The sequence below is a fragment of the Gobius niger genome (assembly GCF_951799975.1).
Source record: "Gobius niger genome assembly, chromosome: 22".
Classification (NCBI taxonomy): domain Eukaryota; kingdom Metazoa; phylum Chordata; class Actinopteri; order Gobiiformes; family Gobiidae; genus Gobius; species Gobius niger.
Genome location: NC_136873.1, coordinates 11,665,615 through 11,687,580, shown reverse-complemented (window position 1 = coordinate 11,687,580; position 21,966 = coordinate 11,665,615). Strand labels below are relative to the sequence as shown.

Below are 21,966 nucleotides of genomic sequence, written 5' to 3'. Positions count from 1 at the left end.
TACTACAGTACTGCAGTATATACTACTACAGTACTGTAGTAGTATATACTGCAGTACTGCAGTATATACTACTACAGTACTGTAGTATATTTATATATACACAGCCGGGGAACTCTCATGTGTGTTACAGATCATCCCCTCATTTACATATGACACATTTACATACGTGTCATAAATGTTTGGCAGAATAAACCCATGATCAGTGATATAGTAAAATATATATCCGTATGTAATATATCCGTGACGTGAACTCATTCCTGATCACGGCTTTAGCGTGTGCTGTTCCTGTATAAAGTCATTCCTGATCACGGCTGTAGCGTGTGCTGTTCCTGTATAAAGTCATTCCTGATCACGGCTTTAGCGTGTGCTGTTCCTGTATAAAGTCATTCCTGATCACGGCTTTAGCGTGTGCTGTTCCTGTATAAAGTCATTCCTGATCACGGCTTTAGCGTGTGCTGTTCCTGTATAAAGTCATTCCTGATCACGGCTTTAGCGTGTCCTGTTCCTGTATAAAGTCATTCCTGATCACGGCTTTAGCCTGTCCTAATCTGACCCGTGTTTCACAAATATCTTCAGTTCCGCTTCTGTGGAAGTGTCTGTTTACCATCAGCCTCTTTCTGTGGAAGGACACGCCCCCCGGTTACGGTTACTACACACACACACGCCCCCCGGTTACGGTTACTACACACGCATGAACACACACACACGCCCCACGGTTTCTACAGAATCCACACGCACACGCATGAACACAACACTATAACAATGACCAGGACAGAGCAGCACTCAGTCTGAAGTGCATGTGAGGGCGTGCACGTGAGGGGCGTGCATGTGAGGGGCGTGCACGTGTATGTAAACACGGCCTCAGGTGTTTTGAGATGTAAGATCGTTCACTTCCAGTTTACTCGTAATGTACTAATCAGAAGTATCACCAAGCAAAGTTTAAGTAACTAATAATAATACTAAGAGTAAACTTATATATTCATTTTTTCCTCCATTTTTTTGTCACTTTTTTGTCACTTTTTTGTCACTTTTTTGTCACTTTTTTGTCATTTTTTTGTCATTTTTTTGTCACATTTTTGTCACTTTTTTGTCACTTTTTTGTCACTTTTTTGTCACTTTTTTGTCACTTTTTTGTCATATTTTTGTCATTTTTTTGTCACATTTTTTTCACATTTTTGTCATTTTTTTGTCACTTTTTTGTCATTTTTTTGTCATTTTTTTGTCATTTTTTTGTCACTTTTTTGTCATTTTTTTGTCACATTTTTGTCACATTTTTGTCACATTTTTGTCTTTTTTTTTTAATTTTTTTTGTCATTTTTTCATCCTTGTTTTCGTCTCAGTTTTCTTGCTTTTCCCAGAAGCTTTTGGATTGAGGTAAAGCCAAACTGGAGAACATGTGCTGGGTTCAGGCGGGAGTTAAGGGGTTAATCTACTTTAAAGTGTTTTCTCAAGATTTTGCATTTTTTTAATTTAGGCTCAAATCTAACTTTTTAAAATCGAATGTATTTGGATTTAAAGTCTAATATTCAAACATTTAAAATATATTAATATGAAATGCTTCTGTGAATGTACAGACTTGGACAGCAGGTTTAAGTAACTAATAAAATACTAATAGTAAAGTTATTTATACTCACACTAAAGTTTACTTACATTTAGACTATACTTGTACTTGGCTGTACTTAAAGTGTATTTGTATAAACTAAAGTGAGACTAAAAGTACTGCTAGTAAAGTAAGTACAAAGGAAGGTTACTTGAAGTATCCTTTAAAGTTTACTAGAGGTAAAGTTAGACTCAAATTAATTCTTTTTTTTCCTCACAATTTTCCCCTTTTTTTAAACAAAATGTTTTCCCTGTTTTCGTCCATTTTGTTTTTTTATTGTTTAAAGAAAAAAAGAAAAAATTAACCAATTTTCTCGCATATGTTTGTTTCTTGACAGATGAAGATTGTAAATGTGATAAACACAGGAGAGTCAGAGGAAACAGCAGAAACAGAGGCTGGAGCGCCGCCGCCACCTGCTGGGGGAACAAGGAACTGCACTTTAAATGGACCCTGAGCTGAACGTGAAGACGAGGCTCTGAGGGAAACAAGAACATCAGGTGTTTCCTTTCACTGTCGTTCCTCCAGAGGTGGAAGGAAGTCAGTCCAAGTCCCAGGCAAGTCCAAGTCCTGAAGGTCCAAGTCCCAGGCAAGTCCAAGTCAGCTGGTCATGGGGTCAAGTGGAGGCACAGCTTTAGTCGACAGGTCTCCTCAAACGTCAGCGTGAAGCCTGGCCTGGACCCAGACCCTGGTACTTACGTTTCATATGAGGGTCTGAGCTCCGTCATCAGGGGGGGGTGATATATTACACCCCTACAACCCCATCACCAAACTACAACCCTCTAGATCGGCGTCACTTGTAGGCAGATGTAGCGCACTGAGATCCTTGTAGGGACATTCTAAGTGACCAGAGTTTTCGGACGGCTCAGGCCCGGCTACGTTAAGCCTGTTCTTTTCCAAATGTGTTTAACCTTTTAACTCCCGCCTGAACCCACAGGATCTTTTTACAAACGTCATTTGTTTGTTGGGTTTTCAACTCATTTTTGCAACTTTTTTGTCACATTTTTGTCTTTTTTTGTCATTTTTTTGTCACTTTTTGTCTTTTTTTTGTAATTTTTTTGTCACTTTTTTGTCACATTTTTAGTCATTTTTTTGTCATTTTTTTGTCACTTTTTGTCATTTTTTTGTCATTTTTTGGTCATTTTTTTGCCACATTTCCCTCCTTGTTTTCGTCTCAGTTTTGTTGCTTTTTCCCAGAAGCTTTTGGATTGGGGTAAAGCCAAACTGGAGAAACTGTGCTCGGTTCAGGCGGGAGTTAAGAGGTTAATCTACTTTAAAATATAAAGAGTTTTCTCAAGATTTAGCATTTTTTTAATTTATGATCAAATCTAACTTTTATAAATCGAATGGATTTGGATTTAAAGTCTAACATTCAAACCACTACTTATGTAAAACAAAGATGCAAATAAATAAATGAAATAAATAAAGTACAAAGTCACAGCGAGTCATTGAGGACGGTTTATTGATCATAAACGAACAGTGGTTTAAACGCCCGGACAGTCAGCAGGCGGGGGCGGAGCCAGTGAGGAGGGGGGCGGAGCCAGTGAGGAGGGGGCGGGGTCAGCTCATTTCCACTGTTTCTTCTCGTAGTCCCATTTAGCAGCGAATCCTTCCACCGGGTTCACCCTCATGTCCAGCATCCTCTGAACCTGTTTCTGCTGCCACTCGGGGTCGAAGGTCAGCGGGGCCGGCGGGTACACTGGGGAGAGAGGGGGAGGAGTTATTATGGAGAGGGGCGGAGTCAGTATGAAGAGAGGGGGAGGAGTTATTATGAAGAGAGGGGCGGAGTCAGAAAACTGAGGAGAGAGAGGCGGGTACACTGGGGAGAGAGGGGCGGAGTTATTAAGGAGAGAGGGGAGGAGTCAGTATGAAGAGGGGCGGAGTCATTAAGGAGAGAGGGGAGGAGTCAGTATAAAGAGGGGCGGGTACACTGGGGAGAGAGGGGGAGGAGTCAGTATGAAGAGGGGCGGAGTCAGTATGAAGAGAGGGGAGGGTACACTGGGGAGAGAGGGGCGGAGTTATTATGAAGAGGGGCGGGTACACTGGGGAGAGAGGGGGAGGAGTCAGTATAGAGAGGGGCGGAGTCATACTGAGGAGAGAGGGGGAGGAGTCAGTATAGAGAGGGGCGGAGTCATACTGAGGAGAGAGGGGAGGAGTTATTATGGAGAGAGGGGCGGAGTCAGTATAAGAGGGGCGGGGAGAGAGGGGGAGGAGTCATTAAGGAGAGAGAGGTGTAGTCAAACTGAGGAGAGAGGGGGAGGAGTCAGTATAAAGAGGGGCGGAGTCAGGAAACTGAGGAGAGAGGGGGAGGAGTCAGTATAAGAGGGGCGGGGTCATAAACTGAGGAGAGAGGGGGAGGAGTCAGTATGAAGAGGGGCGGAGTCAGTATAAAGAGGGGCGGAGTCAGAAACTGAGGAGAGAGGGGGAGGAGTTATTATGAAGAGGGGCGGAGTCATACTGAGGAGAGAGGGGAGGAGTCAGTATAAAGAGAGGGATGGAGTCAGAAACTGAGGAGAGAGGGGGAGGAGTCAGTATAGAGAGAGGGGCGGGTACACTGGGGAGAGAGGGGCGGAGTCAGTATGAAGAGGGGCGGAGTTATTATGAAGAGAGGGGGAGGAGTCAGTATAGAGAGGGGCGGAGTCAGAAAACTGAGGAGAGAGGGGTGGAGTCAGTATAGAGAGGGGCGGAGTCAGTATAAAGAGAGGGGCGGAGTTCCCATAATGCCCCTCACCGTGGACCTTCTGTCTCTGAACTACAGTTCCCATAATGCCCCTCACCGTGGACCTTCTGTCTGGACTACAGTTCCCATAATGCCCCTCACCGTGGACCTTCTGTCTCTGAACTACAGTTCCCATAATGCCCCTCACCGTGGACCTTCTGTCTGGACTACAGTTCCCATAATGCCCCTCACCGTGGACCTTCTGTCTCTGAACTACAGTTCCCATAATGCCTCTCACTGTGGACCTTCTGTCTCTGAACTACAGTTCCCATAATGCCCCTCACCGTGGACCTTCTGTCTCTGAACTACAGTTCCCATAATGCCCCTCACCGTGGACCTTCTGTCTGGACTACAGTTCCCATAATGCCCCTCACCGTGGACCTTCTGTCTCTGAACTACAGTTCCCATAATGCCCCTCACCGTGGACCTTCTGTCTGAACTACAGTTCCCATAATGCCCCTCACCGTGGACCTTCTGTCTGAACTACAGTTCCCATAATGCCCCTCACCGTGGACCTTCTGTCTCTGAACTACAGTTCCCATAATGCCCCTCACCGTGGACCTTCTGTCTCTGAACTACAGTTCCCATAATGCCCCTCACCGTGGACCTTCTGTCTGAACTACAGTTCCCATAATGCCCCTCACCGTGGACCTTCTGTCTGAACTACAGTTCCCATAATGCCCCTCACCGTGGACCTTCTGTCTCTGAACTACAGTTCCCATAATGCCCCTCACCGTGGACCTTCAGTCTGAACTACAGTTCCCATAATGCCCCTCACCGTGGACCTTCTGTCTGGACTACAGTTCCCATAATGCCCCTCACCGTGGACCTTCAGTCTGAACTACAGTTCCCATAATGCCTCTCACCGTGGACCTTCTGTCTGAACTACAGTTCCCATAATGCCCCTCACTGTGGACCTTCTGTCTCTGAACTACAGTTCCCATAATGCCCCTCACCGTGGACCTTCTGTCTGGACTACAGTTCCCATAATGCCTCTCACCGTGGACCTTCTGTCTGAACTACAGTTCCCATAATGCCCCTCACTGTGGACCTTCTGTCTCTGAACTACAGTTCCCATAATGCTCCTCACCGTGGACCTTCTGTCTGGACTACAGTTCCCATAATGCCTCTCACCGTGGACCTTCTGTCTCTGAACTACAGTTCCCATAATGCCCCTCACCGTGGACCTTCTGTCTGAACTACAGTTCCCATAATGCCCCTCACCGTGGACCTTCTGTCTCTGAACTACAGTTCCCATAATGCCCCTCACCGTGGACCTTCTGCCTCTGAACTACAGTTCCCATAATGCCCCTCACCGTGGACCTTCTGTCTGAACTACAGTTCCCATAATGCCCCTCACTGTGGACCTTCTGTCTCTGAACTACAGTTCCCATAATGCCTCTCACCGTGGACCTTCTGTCTGGACTACAGTTCCCATAATGCCCCTCACCGTGGACCTTCAGTCTGAACTACAGTTCCCATAATGCCCCTCACCGTGGACCTTCTGTCTGAACTACAGTTCCCATAATGCCCCTCACCGTGGACCTTCTGTCTGGACTACAGTTCCCATAATGCCCCTCACCGTGGACCTTCTGTCTCTGAACTACAGTTCCCATAATGCCCCTCACCGTGGACCTTCAGTCTGAACTACAGTTCCCATAATGCCCCTCACCGTGGACCTTCTGTCTGAACTACAGTTCCCATAATGCCCCTCACCGTGGACCTTCTGTCTGAACTACAGTTCCCATAATGCCCCTCACCGTGGACCTTCTGTCTGAACTACAGTTCCCATAATGCTCCTCACCGTGGACCTTCTGTCTCTGAACTACAGTTCCCATAATGCTCCTCACCGTGGACCTTCTGTCTGAACTACAGTTCCCATAATGCCCCTCACCGTGGACCTTCTGTCTGAACTACAGTTCCCATAATGCCCCTCACCGTGGACCTTCTGTCTGAACTACAGTTCCCATAATGCCCCTCACCGTGGACCTTCTGTCTGAACTACAGTTCCCATAATGCCCCTCACCGTGGACCTTCTGTCTGAACTACAGTTCCCATAATGCCCCTCACTGTGGACCTTCTGTCTGAACTACAGTTCCCATAATGCCCCTCACCGTGGACCTTCTGTCTGAACTACAGTTCCCATAATGCTCCTCACCGTGGACCTTCTGCCTGAACTACAGTTCCCATAATGCCCCTCACCGTGGACCTTCTGTCTGAACTACAGTTCCCATAATGCCCCTCACTGTGGACCTTCTGTCTCTGAACTACAGTTCCCATAATGCCTCTCACCGTGGACCTTCTGCCTGAACTACAGTTCCCATAATGCCCCTCACCGTGGACCTTCTGCCTGAACTACAGTTCCCATAATGCCCCTCACCGTGGACCTTCTGCCTGAACTACAGTTCCCATAATGCCCCTCACCGTGGACCTTCTGTCTCTGAACTACAGTTCCCATAATGCCCCTCACTGTGGACCTTCTGTCTCTGAACTACAGTTCCCATAATGCCTCTCACCGTGGACCTTCTGCCTGAACTACAGTTCCCATAATGCCCCTCACCGTGGACCTTCAGTCTGGACTACAGTTCCCATAATGCCCCTCACCGTGGACCTTCTGCCTGAACTACAGTTCCCATAATGCCCCTCACCGTGGACCTTCTGTCTCTGAACTACAGTTCCCATAATGCCTCTCACTGTGGACCTTCTGTCTCTGAACTACAGTTCCCATAATGCCCCTCACTGTGGACCTTCTGTCTCTGAACTACAGTTCCCATAATGCCCCTCACCGTGGACCTTCTGTCTCTGAACTACAGTTCCCATAATGCCCCTCACTGTGGACCTTCTGTCTCTGAACTACAGTTCCCATAATGCCCCTCACCGTGGACCTTCTGTCTCTGAACTACAGTTCCCATAATGCCCCTCACCGTGGACCTTCTGTCTCTGAACTACAGTTCCCATAATGCCCCTCACCGTGGACCTTCTGTCTGAACTACAGTTCCCATAATGCCCCTCACCGTGGACCTTCTGTCTCTGAACTACAGTTCCCATAATGCCCCTCACCGTGGACCTTCTGCCTGAACTACAGTTCCCATAATGCCCCTCACCGTGGACCTTCTGTCTCTGAACTACAGTTCCCATAATGCCCCTCACCGTGGACCTTCTGCCTGAACTACAGTTCCCATAATGCCCCTCACCGTGGACCTTCTGCCTCTGAACTACAGTTCCCATAATGCCCCTCACCGTGGACCTTCTGTCTGAACTACAGTTCCCATAATGCTCCTCACCGTGGACCTTCAGTCTGAACTACAGTTCCCATAATGCTCCTCACCGTGGACCTTCTGTCTGAACTACAGTTCCCATAATGCTCCTCACCGTGGACCTTCTGTCTGAACTACAGTTCCCATAATGCTCCTCACCGTGGACCTTCTGTCTCTGAACTACAGTTCCCATAATGCCCCTCACTGTGGACCTTCTGTCTCTGAACTACAGTTCCCATAATGCTCCTCACCGTGGACCTTCTGTCTGAACTACAGTTCCCATAATGCTCCTCACCGTGGACCTTCTGTCTGAACTACAGTTCCCATAATGCCCCTCACCGTGGACCTTCTGTCTCTGAACTACAGTTCCCATAATGCCCCTCACCGTGGACCTTCTGTCTGAACTACAGTTCCCATAATGCCCCTCACCGTGGACCTTCAGTCTGGACTACAGTTCCCATAATGCCCCTCACCGTGGACCTTCAGTCTGGACTACAGTTCCCATAATGCCCCTCACCGTGGACCTTCAGTCTGGACTACAGTTCCCATAATGCCCCTCACCGTGGACCTTCTGTCTCTGAACTACAGTTCCCATAATGCCCCTCACTGTGGACCTTCTGTCTCTGAACTACAGTTCCCATAATGCCCCTCACCGTGGACCTTCTGTCTGAACTACAGTTCCCATAATGCTCCTCACCGTGGACCTTCTGTCTCTGAACTACAGTTCCCATAATGCCCCTCACCGTGGACCTTCTGTCTGAACTACAGTTCCCATAATGCCCCTCACCGTGGACCTTCTGTCTGAACTACAGTTCCCATAATGCCCCTCACCGTGGACCTTCTGTCTGAACTACAGTTCCCATAATGCCCCTCACCGTGGACCTTCTGTCTGAACTACAGTTCCCATAATGCCCCTCACTGTGGACCTTCTGTCTCTGAACTACAGTTCCCATAATGCCCCTCACCGTGGACCTTCTGTCTCTGAACTACAGTTCCCATAATGCCCCTCACCGTGGACCTTCTGTCTGAACTACAGTTCCCATAATGCCCCTCACTGTGGACCTTCTGTCTCTGAACTACAGTTCCCATAATGCCCCTCACCGTGGACCTTCTGTCTGAACTACAGTTCCCATAATGCCCCTCACCGTGGACCTTCTGCCTGAACTACAGTTCCCATAATGCCCCTCACCGTGGACCTTCTGTCTCTGAACTACAGTTCCCATAATGCCCCTCACCGTGGACCTTCTGTCTGAACTACAGTTCCCATAATGCCCCTCACCGTGGACCTTCAGTCTGAACTACAGTTCCCATAATGCCCCTCACCGTGGACCTTCTGTCTCTGAACTACAGTTCCCATAATGCCTCTCACCGTGGACCTTCTGCCTCTGAACTACAGTTCCCATAATGCCCCTCACTGTGGACCTTCTGCCTCTGAACTACAGTTCCCATAATGCCCCTCACTGTGGACCTTCTGTCTCTGAACTACAGTTCCCATAATGCCCCTCACCGTGGACCTTCTGTCTCTGAACTACAGTTCCCATAATGCCCCTCACCGTGGACCTTCAGTCTGGACTACAGTTCCCATAATGCCCCTCACCGTGGACCTTCAGTCTGAACTACAGTTCCCATAATGCCCCTCACCGTGGACCTTCTGTCTGAACTACAGTTCCCATAATGCCCCTCACCGTGGACCTTCTGTCTGAACTACAGTTCCCATAATGCCCCTCACTGTGGACCTTCTGCCTCTGAACTACAGTTCCCATAATGCCCCTCACTGTGGACCTTCTGCCTCTGAACTACAGTTCCCATAATGCCCCTCACCGTGGACCTTCAGTCTGAACTACAGTTCCCATAATGCCCCTCACCGTGGACCTTCTGTCTCTGAACTACAGTTCCCATAATGCCTCTCACCGTGGACCTTCTGCCTCTGAACTACAGTTCCCATAATGCCCCTCACCGTGGACCTTCTGTCTGAACTACAGTTCCCATAATGCCCCTCACCGTGGACCTTCTGCCTGAACTACAGTTCCCATAATGCCCCTCACCGTGGACCTTCTGTCTGAACTACAGTTCCCATAATGCCCCTCACTGTGGACCTTCTGCCTGAACTACAGTTCCCATAATGCCCCTCACCGTGGACCTTCTGTCTGGACTACAGTTCCCATAATGCCCCTCACCGTGGACCTTCAGTCTGAACTACAGTTCCCATAATGCCCCTCACCGTGGACCTTCAGTCTGAACTACAGTTCCCATAATGCCCCTCACCGTGGACCTTCTGTCTGGACTACAGTTCCCATAATGCCCCTCACCGTGGACCTTCAGTCTGAACTACAGTTCCCATAATGCCCCTCACCGTGGACCTTCAGTCTGAACTACAGTTCCCATAATGCCCCTCACCGTGGACCTTCTGTCTGAACTACAGTTCCCATAATGCCCCTCACCGTGGACCTTCTGTCTGAACTACAGCTCCCATAATGCCCCTCACCGTGGACCTTCTGTCTGAACTACAGTTCCCATAATGCCCCTCACCGTGGACCTTCTGTCTCTGAACTACAGTTCCCATAATGCCCCTCACCGTGGACCTTCTGTCTGAACTACAGTTCCCATAATGCCCCTCACCGTGGACCTTCTGTCTGAACTACAGTTCCCATAATGCCCCTCACCGTGGACCTTCTGTCTGAACTACAGTTCCCATAATGCCCCTCACCGTGGACCTTCTGCCTGAACTACAGTTCCCATAATGCCCCTCACCGTGGACCTTCTGCCTGAACTACAGTTCCCATAATGCCTCTCACCGTGGACCTTCTGTCTCTGAACTACAGTTCCCATAATGCCCCTCACCGTGGACCTTCTGTCTGAACTACAGTTCCCATAATGCCCCTCACCGTGGACCTTCTGCCTGAACTACAGTTCCCATAATGCCTCTCACCGTGGACCTTCTGTCTGAACTACAGTTCCCATAATGCCCCTCACTGTGGACCTTCTGTCTCTGAACTACAGTTCCCATAATGCCCCTCACCGTGGACCTTCTGTCTCTGAACTACAGTTCCCATAATGCCCCTCACCGTGGACCTTCTGTCTGAACTACAGTTCCCATAATGCCCCTCACCGTGGACCTTCTGTCTCTGAACTACAGTTCCCATAATGCCTCTCACCGTGGACCTTCTGCCTCTGAACTACAGTTCCCATAATGCCCCTCACCGTGGACCTTCTGTCTGAACTACAGTTCCCATAATGCCCCTCACCGTGGACCTTCTGCCTGAACTACAGTTCCCATAATGCCCCTCACCGTGGACCTTCTGCCTGAACTACAGTTCCCATAATGCCCCTCACCGTGGACCTTCTGTCTGAACTACAGTTCCCATAATGCCCCTCACTGTGGACCTTCTGCCTCTGAACTACAGTTCCCATAATGCCCCTCACCGTGGACCTTCTGTCTGAACTACAGTTCCCATAATGCCCCTCACCGTGGACCTTCTGTCTGAACTACAGTTCCCATAATGCCCCTCACTGTGGACCTTCTGTCTCTGAACTACAGTTCCCATAATGCCCCTCACCGTGGACCTTCAGTCTGAACTACAGTTCCCATAATGCCCCTCACCGTGGACCTTCTGTCTGAACTACAGTTCCCATAATGCCTCTCACCGTGGACCTTCAGTCTGGACTACAGTTCCCATAATGCCTCTCACCGTGGACCTTCTGTCTGAACTACAGTTCCCATAATGCCCCTCACCGTGGACCTTCTGCCTCTGAACTACAGTTCCCATAATGCCCCTCACCGTGGACCTTCTGTCTGAACTACAGTTCCCATAATGCCCCTCACCGTGGACCTTCAGTCTGAACTACAGTTCCCATAATGCCCCTCACCGTGGACCTTCTGTCTGAACTACAGTTCCCATAATGCCCCTCACCGTGGACCTTCTGTCTGAACTACAGTTCCCATAATGCCCCTCACCGTGGACCTTCTGTCTGAACTACAGTTCCCATAATGCCCCTCACTGTGGACCTTCTGCCTGAACTACAGTTCCCATAATGCCCCTCACCGTGGACCTTCTGTCTGAACTACAGTTCCCATAATGCCCCTCACTGTGGACCTTCTGCCTGAACTACAGTTCCCATAATGCCCCTCACCGTGGACCTTCTGTCTGGACTACAGTTCCCATAATGCCCCTCACCGTGGACCTTCAGTCTGAACTACAGTTCCCATAATGCCCCTCACCGTGGACCTTCTGTCTGGACTACAGTTCCCATAATGCCCCTCACCGTGGACCTTCAGTCTGAACTACAGTTCCCATAATGCCCCTCACCGTGGACCTTCTGTCTGGACTACAGTTCCCATAATGCCCCTCACCGTGGACCTTCAGTCTGAACTACAGTTCCCATAATGCCCCTCACCGTGGACCTTCTGTCTGGACTACAGTTCCCATAATGCCCCTCACCGTGGACCTTCAGTCTGAACTACAGTTCCCATAATGCCCCTCACCGTGGACCTTCTGTCTGGACTACAGTTCCCATAATGCCCCTCACCGTGGACCTTCAGTCTGAACTACAGTTCCCATAATGCCCCTCACCGTGGACCTTCTGCCTCTGAACTACAGTTCCCATAATGCCCCTCACCGTGGACCTTCTGCCTGAACTACAGTTCCCATAATGCCCCTCACCGTGGACCTTCTGTCTGGACTACAGTTCCCATAATGCTCCTCACCGTGGACCTTCTGCCACCACACGATCAGCGCCGTGAAGCCCAGGAAGGTGAAGATTCCTCCCATCACCGTCTTCCACTCGTTCGAAGGTTTCTGCATCTCAGCGTAGGTCTGGTGGAAGGCCAGGCGGTACACTGGAGGAGAGAGGGCGGAGTTAACGAGGAGAGGGAGGAGTTACAGACCAGAGGGAAGAGCCACAGACCAGAGGGTGGAGCTACATGTGATCTCTGACAGGTTAAACTCACGTGCGATCTTCTCCTCGGGGCTGAGCTGCTTCCAGGAGCCCTTCTCCTTGTCCTTCAGGCTCCGGTCGGCCGTGGTCAGCACGTCTTTGTAGGGACGGTCCGGCAGTGGAGCTTCTCTGCGATCGGAGTACATGGGCCGGGACATGTCCACCGCCGTGGAGACGTCAGCGCCTGAGACACAGACACAGGAGCTTCAGATGATCAGCTCAGAGAGGAGAGGAACGACTGAGACACAGACACAGAGAGGAGAGGAACGACTGAGACACAGACACAGAGAGGAGAGGAACGACTGAGACACAGACACAGGAGCTTCAGATGTTCAGCTCAGAGCCCAGGCTCCGGAGAGGACTGGATTAAACTGCTCTGTGTTCATTTATAATCCCAACATAAATGAAACACATCCTGCTGAGTCACTGTGAGGATGATCAGTGCGTTGCAGAACATGGAGAAAGACCAAAGTCCTCCTGTATTAGAGTGTGGAAACCCCACCAGAAACCCCACCAGAAACCCCACCAGAAACCCAGCCAGACCCTCAGCTCTTCCAGACCCAGTTTAAGGCTCATCAAAGACGTTTCATTCAGTCTCATTTCAGAAAATATGACTAAAATGAGGAAATTAACCCTGTTTGACCTTTGACCCTGCGCTCACCGTGACTGGCCGTCCTCACGCTGCTCACGGCCGGGGTCACGGCCGGGGTCACGGCCGGGGTCGCGCCCCTGAACATCAGCCCTGCCCCGCGCCTCGTCACCAAACGCAGCATCTGAAACAGGAAACAAAACAAACTCATCATTAAACCTGAAAAAAAAACTATAAATAAGTCTCTAAACTAATGACAGAAACAAAAGAGGAGAGAGGTTCCTGGTCTGTCTTCATGTGTGAGATCTTCCCACAGGTTCAATGACACTGAGATCAGACTGAAACTGACGGAGCTTCACTTTGTTCTGCTGGAGCATCAGAGGAACCTCCATGTTCACAGGAGGGAGGAGGAGCTTTCACCATAGACACAGAGGAGATCCACCTAACCTCAGGGACAGGGGCGGACCGGCCATGTGTCCGTCCTGGAAGAGCACAGAGGGACCACTGGCTCGAGGGCCACCGGTCCCGCCTCAACCGAGCTTTACCCAAATCTAAAAGCTAAAAGGAAAAGCATCAGAATAGCGAGAAAGAGAGGAAAACACGGACAAAAAAACACGACAAAAAATGGAAAAAATAATTAAAAATTCAACAAAAAAGTGACAAAAATTCAACCAAAATGTGACAAAAATTCAACAAAAAAGTGACAAAAAAGTGACAAAAATGTGACAAAAAAAGTGACAAAAAATTGACAAAAAATTGACAAAAAATTGACAAAAATTCAACAAAAAAGTGACAAAAAAGTGACAAAAAATTCAACCAAAATGTGACAAAAATTCAACAAAAATTCAACAAAAATGTGACAAAAAAGTGACAAAAAAGTGACAAAAATTCAACCAAAATGTGACAAAAATTCAACCAAAATGTGACAAAAAAGTGACAAAAAAGTGACAAAAATTCAACAAAAATTCAACAAAAATTCAACAAAAAGAACGTGACAAAGGAGCGACAAAAACAATAAAAAACACGACTGAAGAGCGAGACATACGGTGACAGAAGTTCTTAGGTCTTTCCTCTGGCCTCTGTGAACTTTCAGATTAGGGTAAAGCAGTTAAAGCGAGGGGTCAGAGGTGAATGTTTGTTGTCAGGTCTGAAACATCTAAAGGTTTAAATATTTGCTCAAACCTTGAATAATCCTGAGCTTTGTCTTGTCTTTCCTCTGCTGATGTTTGTGAATCACACTTTGATTCGTTTCAGCTGCGTCTGGTTTTTTATAAACCTGTGAGACGTTCAGGGGCAGCGGGAGAGCCCGACTTTACCCAAATCTAAAAGAGTCTTGAAAAAATAGTGACAAAAACGAGAAGAAAAACAAGGTGAACAAAAAAGTGTCAAACAAAAGAGATGAAAAGGACAAACATCTGTTCTTTAAGACCTGTAGGATTTGGGTAAAGCCGGCCTGGAGAAAACACACTGGGTTCAGGCGGGTCAGAGGTTAGTTTATATTGTAAAACAAACAAAGGTGACTCGAGTTTTGTTTTGTTTTCTTTTCATATTCCCCGCATCTCTTTAACTCCCACCTGAACCGAGCACATTTTCTCCAGCTTTACCCCAATCCAAAAGCTTCTGGAAAAAAGGTGTGAGAATAGAGACAGAACTGAGACGAAAACAAGGATGAAAATGTGACAAAAAAGTGAGAAAACATGTACAAAAAAAAGACAATCTTTGAAAAAAAAAAATACGGAAAATTGTGAAAAAAATGGACGATAAAGTGATAAGAATTTGACAAAAAAGTGACAAAAAATTTACGAAAAGTTGAAAAAAAGTGACAAAAAAGTGACAAAAAATTGACGAAAAAGTGATAAGAATTTGACAAAAAAATGACAAAAATTTGACGAAAAATTGAGAGAAAATTGAAGACAAATTAAGACAAATTTGACGAAAAAGTGACAAAAAACTCACGGAAAAATTGACAAAAATGAGTCGACTGCCCAAAAAAAAAGAAAAAAAACAAATCTGACGTGAGGAAAAAGATCAGTTTAGTTTTGTAGGTCTTTCAAATGAGGCGTTACACTGGCCTACAGGATTTGGGTAAAGCTGAACTGGAGAAAATGCTGTCGGTTCAGGCGGGAGTTAAGAGGTTAAAACATCTCCCCGCGGCTCTGAGTTACATAAAGTGACTGACAGTGACTCCACAGGAGGTAAAAGCTGGTGTAAAAGCTGTAACGCACGTGTAACTGCAGCCCTCCGCCACAAGCGGCGCTCTCATGGAAGTGCCCGACGCCGTCACTTCCGGGTCAGCAGTACTGCTTCCGCCGTGACCGCCCACACGCTGCTGTACGAACCAAACCCCAACAGAACCGGCCCGATCTTCGTGAAAACGAACAGAAACTTCCCGAAACTCGACGGTGAGTTTCCAAAACCCGCTTTGCATCGAACTGATTCACCAAATGTCCGACAGTAGCTACAAAACAAGTTATTTTAGTTAAAGTCGGTACTTCCGGTTTCGCGGCAGCCGCTTTCCTCGAACACAGCTGTGTTTGCGCGTGTTTATTTATGTTTAGCTCTGAAATACAGCGGTTTCACTAAACACACCTCCAGTAAACACTCACTACTGTGGACTGTACCGGCCGCGTGCCCATACCTCCTTTTGTTTAAGTTCAATATGCATGTTTTTATATGCTAACATGATGCTAACGGCCCATTGAAATACATGGGGTCCTGTTAGCTCATGCAATGAATGAAGCTTCTGATAATGTTTTCATTTGTTGCGTTTTGATGCATTCATTTATGTTGGAAAAAGTAAGTAACTGATACTTAGGGCTGATCGATATTGAAAAAATAATAATCACGATTATTTTTGTCATAATTGAAATCACGATTATTCAAACGATTATTTGTTGCCTTTAAAATAATCCAGCAAAAAAGTGACAAAAATCCAGCAAAAAAAAGACAAAAATCCAGCAAAAAAAAGACAAAAATCCAGCAAAAAATGACAAAAATCCAGCAAAAAAAGACAAAAATCCAGCAAAAAAAAGACAAAAATCCAACAAAAAAAAGACAAAATTCCATCAAAAAAGTGACAAAAATCCATCAAAAAAGTGACAAAAATCCAGCAAAAAAAAGACAAAAATCCATCAAAAAAAAGACAAAAATCCATCAAAAAAGTGACAAAAATCCATCAAAAAAGTGACAAAAATCCATCAAAAAAAAGACAAAAATCCATCAAAAAAAAAGACAAAAATCCATCAAAAAAGTGACGAAAATCCATCAAAAAAGTGACAAAAATCCATCAAAAAAGTGACAAAAATCCAGCAAAAAAAGTGACAAAAATCCAGCAAAAAAAGTGACAAAAATCCATCAAAAAAGTGACAAAAATCCATCAAAAAAATGACAAAAATCCATCAAAAAATTGACAAAAATCCATCAAAAAAAAGACAAAAATCCATCAAAAAAAAGACAAAAATCCATCAAAAAATTGACAAAAATCCATCAAAAAAGTGACAAAAATCCATCAAAAAATTGACAAAAATCCATCAAAAAAAGACAAAAATCCAGCAATAAAAGACAAAAATCCATCAAAAAAGTGACACAAATCCATCAAAAAAGTGACAAAAATCCATCAAAAAAGTGACAAAAATCCATCAAAAAAGTGACAAAAATCCATCAAAAAAGTGACAAAAATCCATCAAAAAAAAGACAAAAATCCATCAAAAAAGTGACAAAAATCCAACAAAAAAGTGACAAAAATCCAGCAAAAAAATGACAAAAATCCAGCAAAAAAGTGACAAAAATCCAACAAAAAAGTGACAAAAATCCATCAAAAAAGTGACAAAAATCCAAAAATTACAAATTTGAAGAAAAAATTAAAAAAAAAATTATCGATTTTGTGCGATTATGCTAATTTTGTAATTGTTTACTGTTGAAATCGTAATCGAATTTCGATTAATTGCACAGCCCTAATGATACTGATTATTTTACTGTGAAACTTATGTTGTTGTTTTTTCAGATCAGGTGTTTTTAAACCTGCCCCAGGATTCCTCTGCTCCAGGCGTCGAGCTGAGCCGGTAGGACCTCATTATTCCCTTTCTGATGCCTCCTCCGGACACCTTTTGTTGGATTATTGTTTTTCCTCTTATTTTTGGCTTTTGAACTCTGAACTTTGCGATTTTCTGGGACACGGATCGATAAACAGAACTGAATATTGCGTTTTTGGACAGAAACGTATCAGCTGAACTCTAACTTTCTGTCTAAAGCTCATTTTTTTCCTTATTGTTGCTGTTGTTCACTTTCAACAACGCCTGATTTATATTTATCCATGTGTTCTATGTGTGTTCACTGTTTTTATTGTGTCAATACACTTCACTTTAAATCTTATTTCTCTGCATCGTCTTCATTTCCCCCAGGCTGTACGTGCCTCTCAGTCATGTGACTTTTGTTGTTATGGCGGCCATTTTGAATATCAAAGTATGCAGTATTACAACATGTAACAATATCTCTGCTCAGGATATAAATGAAGGACGACTGATCGACCGTGGCATTTTTATGACTCGTAATCATTGTTTATGAAGAAAACAATAAAAGAGACGCACGTTTATGTGAAGAAACCAGTGAGTCAAAACGTTAGCATTTAGCTTCAACACGATAAGCCCTGAAACTCTCCAAACATCTGTCCTTGGATACAACATGTGTCAGAGCTGTTACTGTAGTATTTCCTCAGTGTCACACATGTGAGTAACACGTGTGTTTATCTGACAGTTGGTTGACAGTTGCTAACCGGTAGCATGCTAACGTCTTGAGCAGCTTAAACTCAGACTCTGTTGACATGACAAACTAAAAATCCCAGAGAAAGGTTTTCTTCTTCTTTGATGTGTTGATTTAGTCTTCAGAGTGAAGCCGATCTTTAGTAAATCCTGCTGTAGCTGCACAGACAGAGGTTTACTTTTATCACATAAACGTGTGTTTCCACTGTTTTCTACTGTCAGTCAGTCGTCTTTCATCTATATCCTGAGTAGAGATATTGGTACATGTTGTAGTACTGCATAATGGTACTTTGGTATTCAAAATGGCCGCCGGAACTATGCGTGATGTCATTGGAAGCTAACCTTATTACATATTAATTAAACGTTTCACAACTACTTTATTGAATCTGCAAGAACTTTAAAACAAACAAAAGAGTCTCTGCTTCGTAACAAACGTCACTGAGACCAAAGTCATGATTAAAACTCAAACTAAGGCCCAGGATCTTTAGACTCGGTCACAGGTTTAGGATCCGCTTCATTAAAGGTCCTATATCATGCAAAATCGACTTTTTAGAGCTTTTAGCCATGTTGTTGTTCGCCCCCATAGTGTCCGATGTGTTTCAAAATGGTGTCATTCGTTTGTGCTTCGTTTGTGCATAAAAGTAGTGTTTTATGCACAAACGAAGAGCTGAACAATGACACTAGTTTGGAGTGAACACTATGAAGGGGCTGATCAATTACAATCAATGATCAATATCTCAAAAACGAAGCACAACCGAAGCACAAACGAAGCACAAACGAAGCACAAACGAAGCACAAACGAATGACACCATTTTGAAACACATCGGACACTACGGGGGTCGAACTTCACACACGTGTTTAACAACATCCACACATGTGGGGAAACGTACGTACTGGAAACATGAGCCTAAATAATATAAAGCCAGATGTTCATCCTTTGATCAAGACGGATAATTGTTCTGATCAGTAACAATAACTATTAATTATAATAATGATTATTTATCAGCTGATGTGAGAAGCAGCTGAAACCTCGTCAGTGCTGATCTTCAGCTAAGTTTGTAAGTTGATAATAACATTATGATAAAGGTGAACTCACGAGCATGTGCAGGGTTATTATGTTATATAGGTATTATATAGTTAATATATAGTTAATATATAAGGTTTCTCTGATGTTAAATATTGTCTGTAACATCAAGAGGCTCTGATCAGCTTCAGCCCCTTTGAGAAAACAAAAGTTAACTCTTTTTATTATGAAACTTATTTTTATTATTTTCCATAAATATATTATAATAAATTTATAATATTTGTAAATATGTTACATATCTATAATATTAATAATATATGATTTTTATTTATAATAAATATAATATATTTATACATTTATTATCATATGGGGGAATATATATATTTATATATATTTTTTTTTATATATACATTTTAAATATATATATATATTTTTCTAAATATATATTTCTTGATGTATCTTTTTTGCCCCACATTTGTTTTGTCACTTCCAGAGGTTTTGGGAACATGTTAATAAAATAAACTACGCAAAACAATTTGTACAAATATGTGTTGAATGTGAAAAATGGGGCTAAAAAAGGGAAATCTTGGTTAAAAAAAAAGTATTGATCTGAAACAAGTGACTTTAACCTTAAACAGCAGCAAAACTGTTTTGTTTTTCTTCAGTTTCTGATTTTGATATTTTTATTTTTTGACATAAGACTGGTTTAGTTTACCCTGAGTTTACCCTGAGTTTGCCCTGAGTTTGCCCTGAGTTTGCCCTGAGTTTGCCCTGAGTTTGCCCTGAGTTTGCTCCTTGTTTTTCCTTTGTTTGCCCTGAGTTTGCCCCTTGTTTGCCCTGAGTTTGCCCTGAGTTTGCCCTGAGTTTACCCTGAGTTTACCCTGAGTTTACCCCGAGTTTACCCTGAGTTTACCCTGAGTTTACCCTGAGTTTGCCCTGACTGAGGTGTGTTTCTGTGATTAGAAACACGGAAACTGGCCCAGGTCCAGGAGCAGAGTGACCTTCGAGTCTGAAACAGAAGCTTCATTTACAGATAAATAAACTCCAGTCGATCAGATCATATCACTGTCATTATAAAGCCGGGTTTTCTCTCTTTAAAGGAACCAAAGTGTCATTAAAAGTCATTAAAAGTCATTAAACCTGTCCTTGAACACGGGCTCAGGTCACATCAGGACAGAGCTGGTAATAAAGTCAGATCTGAAAGTGTTTAATCAGACTCGGCTGCAGGTTCAGAGCCGGTTTAATCCGGTCGCACGAGTCAGAAACACTTTCAGGGTTAGTTTCAGGTGTATTTCTGGGTTTAGTTTCAGGTTTAGTTCCAGGTTTAGTAGCTGTAGCTTCAGAGGTGACGGAGCTGCAGCTGCTCTGTGTATGTGTGTGTCTGTGTCTGTGTCATGGCGTCTGTTTCTGCACCGAGCCCTGAAGATGAAGCTGAAGCACCAACACCAACGTCTCCAAAACAGTCGTGCACTTACTGCGAAACTCAGGAGGAGGAAACTCAGGAGGAAACCTAGCGGAAACTCAGGAGGAAACCCTGGAGGGAGAGGAACCACAGCAGCGAGGTCCGACTGCAGGACGCGGGAGATACAGACTGGCAGAAAATGGAGCTGAGATTCAGAGGAGGAAATACAGAGAGCAGGGAGGGAGGGGGGAGACGGGGAGGGAGGGGGGAGAGAGGTTCAAACCAGGACATGAACCAGACTCGGAGCTGAGAGGAAACATTCACTTGTAAAGTGTGAAACAGGAGCTACGGATCTGTTTTCTTGTAGTGTTTCTGGGGTTGAGTTTGTTTTGCAGTCACAGATTCTCTGGGTCACATCAGGACACGCTGCAGTAACGCGTGTCAGACACCAGAGGGCGACAGGAGAAGGGTTTATTGTAGGTTTGTTGTAGTTTTTTTCCTGTAGTGTTTCCTGTGTTGTTCCGGGTTGAGTTTGTTTTGCAGTCACACACTCTCTGGGTCACAGGTTTTATTGTAGGTTTTGTTGTAGTTTTTTTCCTGTAGTGTTTCCTGTAGTGTTTCCTGTGTTGTTCCGGGCGAGAAGGCGTGTTTGTTTTGTAGGTTTGTTGTAGTGTTTCCTGTGTTGTTTCTGGGGTTGAGTTTGTTTTGCAGTCACAGACTCTCTGGGTCACATCAGGACAAGCTGCAGTAACACGTGTCAGACACCAGAGGGCGACAGGAGCAGGTTTATTGTAGAGTTTCATGTGTTGTTATTATTATTATTTAACTAGATCAGTATAAACATCTCAGTTTGAGCACAATAATCCACATTTTAGTTGTTTTGACTGGTTAAGAAGTTGTTGGGCATTTGTCCCAGATTATTTCACTTGTTCTGAGATGTTTCTGACTCGTTTCGATACATTTCGTCCTTATTTCAGGTCATTTTCTTTGCCAATTTGAAAGCTAAGACCTACAAAAGTGATGGAAACTTTTTGTCACGTGGCGACATTTTTGTTATATTTTTGTTGTTTTTTTAATCATTTTTTTTTAATCTTTTTTTTTTAAATCATTTTTTGTTGTGTTTTTCTCGTGTTTTTGTATTTTTTGTTATCCGTGTTTTTCTCATGTTTTTGTAGTTTTTTTTTATCCGTGTTTTTCTCATATTTTTGTAGTTTTTTTATCCGTGTTTTTCTCATATTTTTGTAGTTTTTTTATCCGTGTTTTTCTCACGTTTTTGTAGTTTTTTTATCTGTGTTTTTCTCATGTTTTTGTAGTTTTTTTATCTGTGTTTTTCTCACGTTTTTGTAGTTTTTTTATCTGTGTTTTTCTCATGTTTTTGTAGTTTTTTTATCCATGTTTTTCTCATGTTTTTGTAGTTTTTTTATCTGTGTTTTTCTCACGTTTTTGTAGTTTTTTCCCCCGTGTTTTTCTCATGTTTTTGTAGTTTTTTATCTGTGTTCTTCTCATGTTTTTGTAGTTGTTTTTATCTGTGTTTTTCTCATGTTTTTGTAGTTTTTTTATCCGTGTTTTTCTCATGTTTTTGTAGTTTTTTTATCCGTGTTTTTCTCATGTCTTTGTAGTTTTTTTATCCGTGTTTTTCTCATGTTTTTGTAGTTTTTTATCCGTGTTTTTCTCATGTTTTCGTTG

At 44.4% G+C, this 21,966-nt stretch overlaps 1 protein-coding gene across 1 annotated transcript; it reads right to left on the bottom strand.

The window, feature by feature from the left end:
• Positions 1–3,115: 3,115 nt before the first annotated feature.
• Positions 3,116–20,528, bottom strand: cox4i2 (cytochrome c oxidase subunit 4I2). The gene is made up of 5 exons (XM_079581035.1): positions 20,354–20,528; positions 13,170–13,281; positions 12,522–12,692; positions 12,279–12,410; positions 3,116–3,296 (listed from the first exon to the last, which is right to left on the bottom strand). The coding sequence occupies exons 2-5, from the start codon at positions 13,279–13,281 to the stop codon at positions 3,163–3,165; spliced, it is 549 nt and encodes a 182-aa protein (XP_079437161.1). The 5' UTR covers positions 20,354–20,528; the 3' UTR covers positions 3,116–3,162.
• Positions 20,529–21,966: the final 1,438 nt, after the last annotated feature.

What these genes read in the sequence shown, in the direction of transcription:
- cox4i2 (XM_079581035.1), bottom strand. Translation starts at nt 13,281, where the DNA reads ATGCTGCGTTTGGTGACGAGGCGCGGGGCAGGGCTGATGTTCAGGGGC. An exon ending in CGTGAGGACGGCCAGTCACG is followed by an intron (nt 12,693 to 13,169) that starts GTGAGCGCAGGG and finishes TCTGTGTCTCAG; the next exon opens with GCGCTGACGTCTCCACGGCG. An exon ending in GTGGTGGCAGAAGGTCCACG is followed by an intron (nt 3,297 to 12,278) that starts GTGAGGAGCATT and finishes CTCTCTCCCCAG; the next exon opens with TGTACCCGCCGGCCCCGCTG.